The 16,210-nt window shown below is 42.6% G+C and overlaps 1 protein-coding gene across 13 annotated transcripts in view; it reads left to right on the forward strand.

Annotated features, from left to right (window-relative positions):
* LOC135499239 (unconventional myosin-Va-like) overlaps window positions 1–16,210 on the forward strand; it is a 51,980-nt gene that overhangs the window by 19,888 nt on the left and 15,882 nt on the right. For 11 of the 13 annotated variants that reach the window (XM_064789899.1, XM_064789905.1, XM_064789902.1 and 8 more), the window contains 14 exons: window positions 3,265–3,362; window positions 3,846–4,044; window positions 4,262–4,473; window positions 5,286–5,400; window positions 6,112–6,303; window positions 6,775–6,864; window positions 7,300–7,606; window positions 8,051–8,343; window positions 8,516–8,626; window positions 9,866–9,898; window positions 11,469–11,633; window positions 12,701–12,854; window positions 13,440–13,629; window positions 14,332–14,452. In XM_064789899.1, coding sequence (XP_064645969.1) covers window positions 3,265–3,362; window positions 3,846–4,044; window positions 4,262–4,473; window positions 5,286–5,400; window positions 6,112–6,303; window positions 6,775–6,864; window positions 7,300–7,606; window positions 8,051–8,343; window positions 8,516–8,626; window positions 9,866–9,898; window positions 11,469–11,633; window positions 12,701–12,854; window positions 13,440–13,629; window positions 14,332–14,452 — 2,280 coding nt within the window. Of the gene's footprint in view, window positions 1–3,264; window positions 3,363–3,845; window positions 4,045–4,261; window positions 4,474–5,285; window positions 5,401–6,111; window positions 6,304–6,774; window positions 6,865–7,299; window positions 7,607–8,050; window positions 8,344–8,515; window positions 8,627–9,865; window positions 9,899–11,468; window positions 11,634–12,700; window positions 12,855–13,439; window positions 13,630–14,331; window positions 14,453–15,110; window positions 15,132–16,210 lie in introns of all 13 variants that reach the window. The other 2 variants (XM_064789900.1, XM_064789903.1) reach the window with 2 other exon arrangements.

A 16,210-nucleotide genomic window follows, 5' to 3' on the forward strand; every position in this document is an offset into this window, starting at 1 on the left:
CGGGGCCAACAGAATCGTGGAGGACCTGCAAGAGCCAGGAGAGGCAGAGGGAGACCACAAGTTCTTCCCCCTAATCCATTTGGGCCTGCTGGACGTCAGCCAGTGGTGCAGCCCTGTGACGGGAACCCTGGGCCTAGAGGGCCTGCACGCAACCTAGGGAATAACCCACTCGATCATTTCCGCCTGTTTTTTGATGACGATGTCTTGGAAGGTATCGTAAATGAAACAAACAGGTATGCAGATCAATACTTCACTGGTCTGAATGCTATTCCCTCCCCTCATTCACGAGTTCGAAAGTGGGATGCTATGACTATGGATGAGTTGAAAAAACTACTCGGGTTGCTCATGCTGACTGGTATCACGAAAAAGCCTGAGTTATCTATGTTCTGGTCTACTGATGAAGTGCTCGCCACCCCATTCTTCAATAACACTATGTCTAGAAACAGGTTTCAGCTGTTGATGAAGTTCCTGCATTTCAACGATAATGCAGCGATGCCTGCTGACAACGCAGACAAGCTTTATAAAATAAGGCCTGTCCTGGACGCATTACTTCCTAAGTTTCGTGCTTATTACACTCCGAATGAGCACATATCCATAGACGAAGGTATGCTCCGTTGGAAAGGGAGGCTAGCATTCAGGGTTTATAACCCTATGAAACCAATCAAGTACGGTATAAAGAGTTACATCCTTGCAGACTCTCATACAGCGTACTGCTGGAACTTGCAGATCTATGATGGAACTCGAAACACACTTCGGGAGATAGTAATGGCTCTTTGTGGCAGACTACTGGGACACTTCTTCTCACTCTATATGGATAACTTTTATAATTCAGTTGCTCTGAGTGAAACATTACTTGATAGGAACACCTATGTTGTTGGTACACTGAGGAAAAACCGTGGAGAGCCACTGGAGATTCGTGAAGCTGGGACTCGTGGACACGCTCTTCAGAAAGGAGATACTATTGCCAGAGACAATGGACGTTGCCTTATAATGGCTTGGCAGGACAATCGAACTGTGAGAGTTATAAGTACAAAGCATGACAATGCAATGAGAGAAATTCAGATCAGGGGAAGGGGTGGCGCTCGTACCAATGTGAACAAACCTGTGTGTGTCATAGATTATAATGAGAATATGAATGGGGTTGACCGCATTGACCAGATGCTTTCGTACTACCCCTCTGTGAGAAAAACAATCAAGTGGACCAAGAAACTTGTATTATATTTGTTAGAACTGTCCTTACACAATGCCCATGTCATTTACAATGACAATAACCCAAATGACAAGTTGTCATTACTGGACTTTCAGCTATCAATAATCAAAGAATTATGCAAAACTGATGAGGAAATGCCGTCCAGCTCAGATGATGAGAACCCCCCTCCAGCACCCCAACCACCCCGTAGAGCACCCATTCATGACCCCCAAGGTAGGCTCATTGGTGGGTTTAAAGTCCACAAGAAGGCTATGTTCCCTGCTGGGGAGGGAAAGAAGCATAAGCAGAAGAAATGTAGAGTATGTCAAAAAAAGGGAAAAAGGCGCGATTCTCGCTACTTTTGTGTAAAGTGCAAAGTTACCCTTTGTCCAGATGAATGTTTCAATGTATACCACTCAGAAAGAAAGTATTATTGAATTGTTTCATGAAGAGGAAGCATAGACAAAGAAAATAAGACATGTTTCATTGGTATATCTTCTTTATTTCTATTTCATTTTTATTTCACAAAAATGGTCAAAATACAGCAATTCCTGGCAAACTAGGGGTATTTATCGAAAAAATATCTGGCAGTGAAAGAGTTAATAAATTTCGATAGACTTTGGTTTTCGCAGAATTTGTTCTTCTTCAAATTTATTGCCGAAAAAACACATGAAATATTCTGGTTTACAATATCCTTGATTGTATGTTTGTTGTGTATAAAGAGACTCATGAAAAATAATTTTTTTCCAGGTTGGGTTGGGGTGTGATTGGATTTTGCCCTGTGAATTTTGGCCCCAACCTTATAACCAGTATGTCCCCAGGCAGGTGTCTTGACTTTTGGCCCCAATCCTGTAACCAGTATGTCCCCAGGCAGGTGTCTTGACTTTTGGCCCCAATCCTGTAACCAGTATGGCCCCAGGCAGGCGTCTTGACTTTTGGCCCCAATCCTATAACCAGTATGGCCCCAGGCAGGTGTCTTGACTTTTGGCCCCAATCCTATAACCAGTATGGCCCCAGGCAGGTGTCTTGACTTTTGGCCCCAATCCTATAACCAGTATGACCCGAGGCAGGTGTCTTGACTTTTGGTCTCAATCCTATAACCAGTATGGCCCCAGGCAGGCGTCTCGACTTTTGGTCCCAATCCTATAACCAGTATGGCCCCAGGCAGGTGTCTTGACTTTTGGCCCCAATCCTATAACCAGTATGGCCCCAGGCAGGCGTCTCGACTTTTGGTCCCAATCCTATAACCAGTATGGCCCCAGTCAGGCGTCTCGACTTTTGGCCCCAATCCTATAACCAGTATGGCCCCAGTCAGCCATCTTGACTTTGGCATTCCAGAGTGTAACTACAGAGCGTGTCATGTGGTGTGCTTCCAATTTCTGGTGGCATATAGGGTTGGGTAGTAGAAGGTACTCTTTCGGTGGGAAGAGCCTCGCTTATATATTCCTGTTATTTTATCACCTTCAGGATTGTTTGTTGATGTGAATCGACTGTATAAAGTGCAGGGCAAGCTTCTTTGCAAGTCCCTTTGTACATGTACCATCTCCCTGTATTCCATGCTTTATCTAAAATCAGGTTCTACGACCCAAAAAATTATAAATATGTCCTGGATTTAAGAAGTGCCTTCTCAATTCCTTGTGAGTTGTTCAAATGCAATTTGACAGTTATTATGACAAAGTCACAGCTGAGCTACTCTTGTGAAACGTTACTTTTGGCAAGAGGCCCCAGGACCAGAGGCTCAGCTGAAATACATGGGTCAATAGAATTGCCAGAGGCCTGTGTTCACCTTTGAGTGTGTAAATGTTTCTGCAAGAAAGTTTTTGACGTTTGGTCTCAGTAGCCAGTGCAGTCCAGGACTCTTCTGATGAAACATCAAACTTTCCCAACGCATGATGCATGGAATGTCCCTGATTGATACCAAGATCAAACTGTTTACATCGAATACAAGAACCCACACATTTTGTGTATACGTACCTAGGGAGGGACTTCCGACATTCGAGGCACAAGTTTTGTGTCAGAGTGATATGAAATGTCAACCTTTTATGTATGTTATCATTTAAATGCTTCATTTTCAGTTTCGAGATTCGTTGAAGCTGTTGATGGCTACGTTAAGCTCGACGACGCCTCACTACATCAGATGTATTAAACCGAATGACTACAAGGAAGCATTTGAGTAAGATAGTCCACTAAATGCAGGTCAAGCTCTTCGACTCAACCATAAATGTATTGCCAAAGTCACATTTTCTATCACAAAAAAATCCTTCTAGTGCCACACACATGCAAACAAACCTATGTCTCTCTATGCCTCCTCTGCAACTCTACCCACTGCAGGCTGTTGTGGACTATGACTGATATTCTTGTTGATAAAGTTTGAGTATTATAGTGTTACCCCTGATGAAAGGGCCAGCCAGCTTTTCCCTATGGGACACTCTTTACTTCCCAACTCCTATCTCTAATGGCGGGCGCCTGGTGAGAAGGCAGTTTGTACCCGAAATTTATCTAGCTGCCTGCTCACCAGCTGGCCACATTGGAAAGAGGCTACCAGTGGGCCTCGAACCTTCGACTTTCTGTTCACAAGGCCAAAGCCTCATGATACCAATAGGCCTTAGGATCGGTCTACATTTGAAGAAAAAGTTTGGTTTGATGCTGATTCCAGGTTTGAACCAAAGAGGGCAGTGCAGCAGCTGCGGGCGTGTGGTGTCCTCGAGACGATTCGTATCAGCGCAGCGGGCTACCCATCGCGGTGGACATACCAGGAGTTCATCAGCAGATACCGCGTGCTCGCAACTTCCAAACAGATCGTCAGGAAGGATACTCAGAAATCATGCAAGAACATTCTGGAAAAACTCATTCAGGTATGCTGATTTGCTACAATGGATGAATGTGTGTGAGGTGTCACCCTGGAGAATCAGTTCCCCAGATTGCCGAGAATCTAATCCGGCCTTCCAACTTACCGAGCAGCCTGCCCAGGACAGTGCAGCTGGCAGCAAAAGGGCTAAATGAAAATTTTACTGATGACTACAGAGATTTCTCATAAAAATCTCACCCTTGCTTTATTTCTACTTATTCCAGGACCCAGACAAGTTCCAGTTCGGTAAGACGAAGATCTTCTTCCGAGCGGGCCAGGTGGCCTACCTCGAGAAGCTACGAGCCGATAAACTGCGAGCATGCGGAGTGATGATTCAGAAACACATTCGCGGCTGGTTACAGCGGAGGAAGTATGTCAAGATCAAGAGGACCGTGTTACTCAGTCAGATGTATGGCCGAGGTTTCCTTGCAAGGAAGTAAGTCTTCTTCTTCCTCTTCTACTTCTTTATACAGAAGAACCTCTCTATTGGGAGTGACTGATGCTGTTCTTTATTGAATGGTGTCCTGATGACAGGTGCCAATTTTAGCAAAGAGATTTTGAGAAAGTGTAGGTTTTGTAAATTGTACACCATACTTGTCATACCATACACTACACTAGACCTCCACCCAAATACCTAACAATTCCAACAAGAAAAGACTGTGATACATTACAAAGGACTGAAATGTGTTTGTACCAGTTTTTTTAATAGCCCCATAAACTCTCTTGCTACCGGACCTGGTATTTACCGGGTCGTACAACGTGTACTCTTGACCCTCAGTAATTCGTACTGCTGAATTTCTTACAAGTTCTATCCTTCTGTTTGGTTGGTTTAACACCTGAATAAATGAGATGGCAGCACTGAAGAACTCGTCCCTAATATTGGGTAATGCTAGCTATTTTACAAAGAAATTTTTCCGAAGCCAAGTTGGGATCCAGGCCACCTGGACTGTATCGGGTGCAGGACAGGGGTGCCATACATGGTGACGAAAGGTTTAAAGGGACCACACATGAATGGCAAATTTGTGACCCGTCACAGCAAAACCAGGCGCTTGTCGCACAGAAGATGAGCCGAAATGACCAGGAGATAATGGAAGAAATTGATGTGCTCACATTCCACTATTAGGCAGACAATAGAGAAATTAACAAACAGTCCGTCTCAACCTGCCAAGCTCAGAGCGACATGCGCCTGGTTTTGCTGTGACGGATCACGATTTTACAACTTTATCATCCCATTTCCTTCCACTCCAGGAAAGCATTATTCCTACGTCGTACCCGTGCTGCCACCACCATTCAGAAACACTGGCGTGGGTACATACAGTATACACAGTACATGCGCGTCAGGTGTGCCGTACTCACGATACAGGTATGTTCTTAGACATGGCTCTGTCATACTCGCATACACAACCACAAATTCATGAAGGCCTGTCTTAAAAGGCCTTCGTTGTTCGTAACAAAAATTGAAATGAGCCGTTACACTCTGTATCTATGGCATGTTTCTTAACTGAATGATTGTTGATCTGAAATTAGCGTGCATGTACCCCTACGTTTAAACATTTTAAATGGTACTGTTCACTTTCAATATCAAAACTTTTGTGAATGACATGAAGAATAAACAAGTCATTTCCAAAGAGTGGGCTACACCCGATTCACAAGGTCACTTTTCAACCTCGCGTCGTATTTTTTAGCCCAATTCGAAAAACTGTTGACAAGTGAATCATAACAAGTGACAACCCTAAACTCCCGCCTAAGGGGTAAAAGTTAGGTCTGATGTGATTCCCTTTCTGATATGATTTAGATTCATACATTCTAATGTAATGTGATTCACTACTTGGCCACCAGGGGGCCAAATCTCCAAACCCGAAAATTGGTATTACTATTCCTTTACTGTTGGCCGAATTGGCAAGAATTGTGTAACGTAAGTGAATCAAAGGACCACACATACATGTAATATGTCCCCGAGGTATTCTATTTGACCTTTGTAAATCATGCTAGCACATCTCTCATCCAAATTTCAACCGGTGCACTCAGTGGGCCCTGGCCGTTCATCGACTGCTTTCACGGTTCTGCTTTTCAGGCATTTTCCCGTGGCATGGCCGGCCGCAAGGTATACCGGGCTAAGCGCTCCAATGCCAAGGCGATTATCATCCAAGCGCGGGTGCGAGGTTGGCTGGCGCGGCGTGGCTACAAGAAGATCATCTATGGTATCGTCAAGTTACAGTCGCATGTCAGGAGGCGTGCGGCCAAGAAAGAACTCAAGCGGTTAAAGGTAAGGGTTAAAGATGGGAGGATTTGTGATTTCCACTGGTAGCCATCTTGGATTTCCGTGTCTAGGCCTTGCGGGCACTCTGCTCTAACTACAGGTCTAGCAATTTCGCATCTTAACGCTCATGTTACCCTACCAAATGTACATGTAGAGCGGATCCATTTTGGGCGCATTTCGACTTACACTTTGACCACAAGGTGGGGCTTTGTAAAAAAACTGTTCGTTGGTGACCTCCGCCGGCCATCTTGGATTTCAGCCTCTTGACCTTGAAGGTGCTCTATATACAACAATTTTCCAACTATTGCATTGAAATTTTATAATTATTTTACCCTCTCAAATCACTCCGATGGGAATGATTTTTGGCACGTTTTGACCTATCTTATTGATCTTAGTGCAATCTGACACTCAGTATGGTCAGACAGACATCTTGGATTTCCTATTCCTACATTGGCTTTATAACTTGTGTTTTTGCAGATTGAAGCCAGATCAGTCGACCATATCAAGACAGTCAACAAGGGACTGGAAAATAAGATTATCGAACTTCAACAGAGACTTGACGAGAATGTAAGTTGTATCCCCCTCATATTAAAAAAAATCCAACATCTAAAATTAGCATATTTCACCCACTTTACGAGAGATCTTTTGCATATTTCAGAATAAGGAGGTGAAAAAGACTCGCGAGGAGATGATTCTATATTTCTACATGTGTTTTGCATGTTTCTGAGTAAGGAAGTGAAGAAGACTCGCAAGGAGATGATTCAATATTTTTAAATGTGTATTGCAGGTTTCTGAGTAAGGATGTGAAGAAGACTCGCGAGGAGATGGTTCAATATTTTTAAATGTGTTTTGCAGGTCTCTGAGTAAGGATGTGAAGAAGACTCGCGAGGAGATTATTCAATATTTTTACATGTGTTTTGCAGGTTTCTGAGTAAGGAAGTGAAGAAGACTCGCAAGGAGATGATTCAATATTTTTACATGTATTTATTTCACATGTTTCAGAATAAGGAGGTTAAGAAGACTCGCGAGGAGATGATACATTATAATGAGCTGAAGAATGAGATGGAGTCGCTCAGGAAGGAGGGCAAGGCGCAGAAACTCACATCAAACAGAATATCAGAACTTGAGGCGGAGATCGAACTGCTGCGTGCCGAACTCGCGTCGGAACGCAAAGAGAAGAACGAATTGGTCCATGAGAAGGAGAAGTTTGCAGAGGAGCATGAGAAGATAGTGATGGACTTCACGACGGAGAAGATTTCGCTGAAGGAAGAGGTGGAGGAACTGAATAGGAAACTGAAAGAAAAAGATGGTGAGTTGTCATGTGCACATGGGAATCGAGGTGACTTGGGCCTAGTTTCTCTGTAGTTTACTGTTTTCTACTGGTGTGTTGGTCTGTCACACTGATATTTGCGGAGGTCAGGCTGAGTATAAGGCTTTTGCTGCAGATGACGTGCATAGCACGTCATGTACATGCCCCAATGATATGTGGGTGATGTGCACAGCACGTCATCAAATCTGAATTCACCAGCACTCGGTCGCAAGCTCTGTAAAGATACTAAACACACTCTGGGAATGTTAGGTTTATCCTAACAGAATAGATGGCAATACTTTTGATTAGTTTCAACTGTCCTGATAAAAGTTAGCTTTTTTATTCATTATCGATATCACTGTCAACACAAGATGGCGCTTAAGGTAAACTGGCTTCCGCAACCAATTGGATAAACTTGATCTATTCTTCTCCTTGTACATGTAGCTGTCTTGAAGAATAAAGTGAGTGAAGCCGCCACGAGTCAACTGGAGTATGACAACGTCCAACAAGAACGTGCCCATCATCAAATGCTAGTCAAAGAACACGGACGCTTACAGCAGCGATGTGAAAACCTTCAAAACGAGCTTGGTATTTTACGTGCCAAAGGTGTGTCGGTGTCGCGGTCGACGTCCAATGCAAGCAGCTTCAGCGTGGATGGTGCGAGCCCAATGCTGGCAGAGATGGAAGGAGAGACGGGCGAGGAAATTGACGAGAAGGAGCGAGATGAGAAGGAGTTGGTAAGTTATAAGATAAACTGATTCACTACCGCAACCGGTATTTACCAGGTCGGTACACTGCATACTACTGGCCGCAGTAATGGGTACTTTTCCTTTTAACTGTGGTCTACCAACTGTTATATCGTTAATAATTTGTGTCTGTCGGGTTCTAAAACGTTTCTCTTAATCGCAGGACCTGGGCTATGGATCAGAGCGTCGTAAGGTCCTACAGCACACCAAGCTTGGAAGTGTCGATTGGAAGTCCGAAGACCAAGCTAGACTCTCCGAGGAACAAGCAGAAAAGGTGCGTTTTTTCCAATCCAGTTCCTTCAGTGGAACCTCCCTTCGCGGACATCTCTCTATTAAGGACAACCTCTCCATTAAGGACTCTAGCTTCAGTCCCGAATTGGACCTCTAATCAGGACACCCCTCTTTCAAGGACAGCGCTTGTCAGTCCCGAGGTTGTCCTTAATAGAGAGGTTCTACTGTATATTGCACAGTTTGCTGTGAAGTCTTGCACACATGTAGTGCACTAAACAATGATGTCAGCACAAGCTGTTGTTCCCCATTGAATTTTCTCAAAGGTAACATCAGCGACATTGTTTAATGTATTCTGGTCAATATTTAAACACTGACATTGGCTGATATTTATAAAAGACCAGTAAATGCTTTTACTTTAAACTTCATGTACATTTACACTAGCCATCTCTGTAGAAAACTGTAGTAAAAGCATTTACTAGTCTTTATAAATATTAGTCATTGCGTTTATTTGCCCATGCAAGTTTAGGCATATCCCCATAAAAGCTGTTGTATGAAGGTTGATGTTATCAAGAATTGCCTTGATAACCCACTAATGACAGTTGAACCTTGGCAATTTAGGCCTAGGTGCGAGTGGGCTCGTTTTAACACATTCACTGCCGCCCCATTTTTTTTAGCACACCACCGTTTGACAGGTTTTGCGTTTTGCTCCATTGCCACACCACGAGTGTAGGCCGTGATCCTAGAGCACACCTAGTGCATAATAAACACACTAAAATATACGTATATCCCATAATGCTTTACAGAACAGAAGCGTATTCACCCTTGCCAGTCATTTGAAATACAGTGGAACCTTCCTTAGCGGACACCTCTCTATTAAGGACAACCTCTCTATTAAGGACACTAGTTTTGGTCCAAAAATGGTGGTTTCCATTCAATTTGACCTCTCTAATCAGGACACCTCTCTATTAAGGACACCACTTGTCAGTCCCAAGGGTGTCTTTAATAGAGAGGTTCTACTGTACATGGAATAATGCATAGACTGCTCCGAATATACTCGTGCCTTGGCAATCGAGCAGGAACCAGCTTACGAGTATATTCGTGACTCGGCAGAAAACCTGTTAAAGACAATAGAGGGGCAAAATAATGTAATGGATTGTCTATCTATTGATCGAATGAAATCAAGTTGTTGTTCTTGATACTCCCATTAAGGCATGCATTGACGGTAACATCCAAAATCTCTCTGCTTTTGCATTTTTGTATCATGATGAATTCCAATTGACAGTCAACATGGCAATACAGTTTAACACAACAGCAAGTGAGTTGTTTCTTGAGGTCATTTGATCCAGGGATAACCAGATTGACCTGTAGGGATCTGCGAGGTGAAACCTCCATGACTCGGGAGAGTTGGGCGATGCTCAGAGAGGTTGTAGCTGATTCTGCTGGGTGATTCTGGTTACTGTGGGTTGGAATGATCCCAAGTGTGTCAGCATGATGGTGGTGGGTGATACACTGAGGCATCTCAAGATGGAAGATTACATCGACTCATTTCTGTGCAGTATCCTTATTCCTGATGCCTGTCCTCTTCTGGCAGCCTTCTGTGTCTATGTCACTATCGTCAATCAAATTCAAGATGTGGATATGGCTGTAGATATAGTTATGTAGATGAGTGTCATTTCTTAGTGAGCTTTTGTGACCTCATATTTCTTAGACTTCAACCACTATCCAGTGTCATGCATGGGACTAGTATACTAGGTGATGAAAAAAAACTTCTGTACATTTCGTTTGGATGATTTCAAAGTCTCAGGAAATGTTAATGCTTCATGCGGCAAGAGTTTGGTATAAAATTTTTGAATGGTAAGAAGTGCGTTATTCATGATTAAAAGTACTTCATAATTTTTGTGACACCTAGTATGAACACACCAGTGTTGACAGCGAGGTGCATCAATAAGGTGACTGACACGTATTTGAACATATCGGCCAAGAACAGCTCTGTAACAAATTTAGAGACGTTACTTTTCAAAGGACACTTCGGAAACGCTAAGAGCAACTAGCTGAATTTAGCACTCTATAATATTATGACTTCAAAGTAACGCATTATCATTTCATCCATCTTATCCTTGTACCACCCATTGTCATTGTTGCTTCATAGAGATCATCACCTGGTTTCTGCTGTGTCCTCTTTCAAGTCTTTGTATCCTTTAGGTAGTCTATGAATTATACCATCAGGTCCCACAGGTGGTGCTAAATTGGCCTCTGCCGCGGCAAAATTCTAAACAGTTTCATTTTGGATACCCGCAACATTCTTCAGAATGACTTGGTGCTTTCTGTTAGTTGAAATTGGCAGAACAAAAATTCCTGACTTCAATTTTTTTTATAATAGTTGCCTGTTTCATTTATAAATGACACAATTCATTCACCAAAAAATCTACCGTCTACTCCGGTTTGTACCTTGCGTCAACATATTTTGGTTCTGATAGTCCCCACTATGTGACAAGTTCCAAGTTGCGGGGGGCGTTTCACAATCAGAATTTTCATCTCTTGTCTAGATTGCTGAAAGTTTGGATATTTCTATAAAGAAGGCTGCAGACCAAAGGTGCAGCAGGTTAATGGACGAGTGGTGATGAAAGGCCACCGAAAATCTGCAAGTTGAAATATTGGCACGGAATTTGCATTTTCAAAAGACAGATTTGTCCATGATAAAAATGGCAGTTGGTGTTTTCTGATTGAAAAAGCAGATTTTAACTGTGTTATTTGGGTCCTAAGCATTAAAAATTTACGGGATTTGCAAAAAAAGGGGAAAAGCTTTTTAAAAAACCCGATTTTTGTGGATCTTAGTGATGGCCATAACTCTTTACAGGCTAACTTGTCTTTTATTCATGTTACAGGTCAGGAAAGAAGGTGACCCCATAGCACTTGTGATCAAACTCCAGAACCGCGTGAAGGAACTGGAGAAGGACCGGTCGCGTCTACTCAGGGAGCTGGAGCATCTCAAAGATCAGATGGAACGAGTCGCATCCATCAATGATAACTCATCTGCTGACAAGATACGGGTGAGAGAGCTATACATCATCATTTGTTTGTTTTAAGGGGACTGATGCCCACTTGGCCCACTTGCTTTGGCATTGGGTATTATGCCTATGTTGCCTATACATGTATCTTCATGGCTAAATTGTCTATATTTGCTTTTACCTTTGGGAGTTCAGTGCTGAGTCGGGCATCACTTTGGTTGTCCTCTGTGGCTCCTCAGAGCAAAAGGGGGCCTTGAAAGTGACCACCGACTTGTGAATGCAATATCTTTAGAAGTCAGCGACGCATCAAAGCCAAAGCAAACTTGTGTGGGTAAATATAGACATTAGTATGAACCCTAATTAGGTCACCACATCAAAATTCAGGATGGCTTCCACCTTAACTTTTTCACTGCCAAACACGTAGATCTACGTTTAAAAAAGTCAACCGTTGACTGCCAAACACGTTGTTCGACGTTTGAAATAGTTCTTAACACTTTCAGCGCCCAGCCATATTTAGCGTACTTCCCCCAGGGGCCAAGGTTACGCCCCTTTTTACCCTTTTTCAAAATTATGAAAACAATAGAAGGAATAAAGATAATTACATGAAATTTTCTGTGTTGGTTCTTCTTTGTTAGATCTCTTTACAATGCTAATTTGGAATGATAGTCAGCAAAGCACTTGATTTTGCACAATGGTACCCCACACATAGAACAGTAATATCTGGTGTCTTTCCGAATACCCACTTTTTGGCATACTCTCGGCTACATCTGCCCCCGTCATCAATCTTCGACCCGCCATTGCGCCTATTCGAATGCAGACAATCTTGGCTATAAATAGCACATTGGCTGAACATCATACTATCACTTCAAGCGCTGTATAGTTAAATTGTTTTCCCCTATACTGCGCTGCTAGTCGCCTCGAAGACAAAGCGGGAAATTTAAAAACGCGACGTAATATTACGTCGGATGGCTCAACCGTGTGAACTTGCAAGACGTAAAATTACGTCAGATGGCGCTGAAAGTGTTAATACATGTTGAAATCCTGTGAGTGTACTCGTGAATGCGGTAGCTATAGAAGTTATTTCAAGTTATGATGATTTCTTGTTTCAGGCTGACGAGTTAGAATTAGAGAAAAACAGGTTGAATGCTGAACTAATGCGATTACGCAAAGTCGTAGCTGAAAGTGCTGCTTTCGACGACGGTGGAGAAAAAGGTGCTAGCGAAGAACAGGAAAAACGCCAATCAGTTGCCAAAGAATTTATGGGTAGGATAGCCATTTTGTAGAATGTCTGGTGATTTTCTTTGGAAAAATTATGAAATATGATTCTGGTTTTCTTTCTGGGACCGGTTGTCCAGTACAAGTCTTGTAACTAATGCTGGTGTAAACTTCACTTGGTGTTAGGTCTAATGGACTAAACTGAAGGAGATAACATCAAGTTAATAAGTTTAATGCCAGCGTTAGTGACCATACTTGGTTTGAACAACCAGCCCAGAGATATACTTCCCGGAAGTAGACTACATTGATACTATTCTTTTGTCACCAGGGGTATTTCAATGCAAATAGGGTATTTTTGAATAGGCTATACCCCGATATGAATGAACATTCGTTTGAATATCGGCCCTGGTCATTTCGAGCAACCAGGCCCTGGTCGTTTAGAGCAACCAGGCCCTGGTTATTTAGGGCAACCAGACCCTGGTCGTTAAGGGCAACCAGGCCCTGGTCGTTTAGAGCAACCAGGCCCTGGTTATTTAGGGCAACCAGACCCTGGTCATTAAGGGCAACCAGGCCCTGGTCGTTTTGAGCAGCCAAGCCCTGGTTGTTAGTACACATTGCTCCTGTATTTTTCAGATCAATTTGAAGCCATGACAGAAGAACTCGAGCGCAGACGTGAGGAGTGTATCCAGTTGAAGGCGGTAATGGCCAATCGTAACGTCAGTACGTCGGCGATCGCACGGGAATCGTACCATAATGACCCTGGTATGATAAATGATGATGGTGAACTCGCAGTCGCTTATAAAACCATGAAGGATGTTAATAGGTACGGTTTGTTGGATGATTTTGTTGTTTTTTGTGTTGATATAAACACTATATTCACAGGGGTGTAGTTTGGATCAATTGATTGGAGGGGCAAAAGGCTGGGCAGCAAAATGACAATTGTTTGGCTAAAATCATGGTCAAGATTACATTTCTTTGGTAACTTCTGGGGGGGGGGGCATTTTCCCCCCTCCCTCCCGCTGACAACTTTGAACCGAATGCAACAATGGTGACCTAGTTGAATCAAGAATGTAGTCAGCGGGTCACCATTGTTGCATTCGGTTCAAAGTTAAGTCCATCGTGACACCTCTTTCGAAAGGGGACGCCAAAGCCATGATTTGGCAAGCATTGTTGTTGCCAATAAAGTCCTACACCATATTCTCATATCCCTTAGTTGCCTGTCATGTACTCTGTATTATTTCCCCAATGATTGATCATTCCAAAATCACACCATCGTAAATGCTGTGCTCGTTCAGGGGGATACATGCATAGCTGTGTGTTGTCCTCGTCTTATATACAGTATTGGGTGTTCTTTATACATGACAAAGCAAATAATAATTGTTCAGATTCCTGGAGGACATGAACCAAGGTTTTGCAGACATTTTGAAGAGGCTGTTCATGTAGCTAGCTTGGCTAAAACTGTTGGTAACATTTTTATCTCTCGGGCAAAGTGCCTCTTGTAAACTTGTGGCGTCTTTCACTTCAGGTTACTGGAAGACCAACTCCAGAAAGAGAAGGCGCTCCGTGACGAGAATGAGCAGGAATTACGTAATGAGATTCAAGAGTTGAAACGCGACAACGAGCGGCAACAGAAGCTTATTGGACAGGTACGTCTGCTACCGGCAATGCACTTCATTTATCATTGCGGCAAATCGCCTCATTTATCATTACGGCAAATCGCTGTACTTCATTTGCCATTACGGCAAATTGCCCCGTTTTTATCCATCATTACGGCAAATCGCTGTACTTCATTTGCCATTACGGGAAATTGCCCCGTTTTTATCCATCATTACGGCCAATCGCTGTGCTTCATTGGCCATTACAGCAAATTTTCCCCGTTTTCATCCATCATTATGGCAAATCGCTGTGATTCATTGTCCATTACGGCAAATTGCACCGTTTTCATTCATCGTTACGGCAAATTGCTGCACCTCATTCATCATTACGGCAAATCACTGCACTCACTTTCAGCAATGAACAACAGATCATCCCTGATGTTCTTTCTGCCGAGTTTTGTTTATAATCCTGATTACCCCGATAGCTTGGGGAACCTGTTGTTGTAATATGATGTAACCTACCTTTGGTCTGAAAGCTACCGACCTTGCTACCTGTTTTGCTGGCGATGATCATCATTCAGTTGTCACATGTCAATAGACCCCATGCTGTCAACTGGTTAAATGAGCCTGGAATTATTTCATCACAGAATCAGTGGAAATGTGTAGGATCTCTCTAACCGGTGGAGCCCCATGGCTTTCTTCTTTGCAGGTGATAGCTTCCAAAGACGGTGTATGTACATGTAGCTATTTGTGTGTCTTAGTTAATTTTAAGTAGATAACTTTAACATCTGACTGTCCTCTCACTCTCTTGTCTCTGGTTGGAACTAAACTCAGGAAGGGTTTTGATATAAGAAAAGTTGTTAGCATGACTACAGAACTGAATTGATACGTGTTTTTTGCGCACTGTAAAGACACCCAGATAGGGGAAAGTCAACATTTTGTGAATAGTTTTAGGATTCAGCGAAATATGAACAATTTATGAACTCTTTTCAAATTATTCAAACAATTCAACAAAGATATTGCCTTGTTTTGACTCGTGACGTAAGCCATGCTAATAACCATTTGTCTCTTTACTTAGCACTGCCGTAGATTGTAATAATACGCCTCTAATTCAGTTGAGATGCACCAACAATAAAATATTTAAACCTCCATCTGACTTAAGTACCCCTGGCAATGCTGATATGTAGGGGCTTTCTCCTTAAATTACAATTCTACTGTCCTTGTTTTCTCCCTGAACACTTCAAGAACTGGTGATAAAATGCTCTTCTTAAAGGCCTACGCCGTTCATTAAAAATTTGAAGTTTGTAATTGACTTAGAAATTGTAAAAAATGAATAAACACGTGCTGAATATTTTTGTCAACTTTGTCGTTGTGTAGACAGATGTACAAATACTATAGATTCCAAGTTTCACTATAGTTGCATGCATGCACAATTACCGCACTGCGGCATTGTGTATAACTGCATTTCTATTTTCCTGGACCACCAGTAATTACCAACGGCGTACCCTTTAAAGACAGTGTTTGTACATTTTGGACAACTGTTCGATTCAGTGATTTATGTCAAACATTCTGAAGCCATCTGTTCTTGTAGAGTTCAAACACATTCTTTAATAATCTTACACAGAATGTAACATGGCACTTACATGTAGATGAAAAATATTAACCACAGCGTTTTAAGTCCCATTTTATAAGATAGATCCGGCCAAAGGTTCTCGGCTGACAACCACCACGTTTTAAGTCCCATTTTATAAGGTAGATCCGGCCAAAGGTTCTCGGCTGACAACCACCACGTTTTAAGTTCAATTTCAT

This window comes from Lineus longissimus, chromosome 14 (genome assembly GCF_910592395.1).
Source record: "Lineus longissimus chromosome 14, tnLinLong1.2, whole genome shotgun sequence".
NCBI lineage: Eukaryota > Metazoa > Nemertea > Pilidiophora > Heteronemertea > Lineidae > Lineus > Lineus longissimus.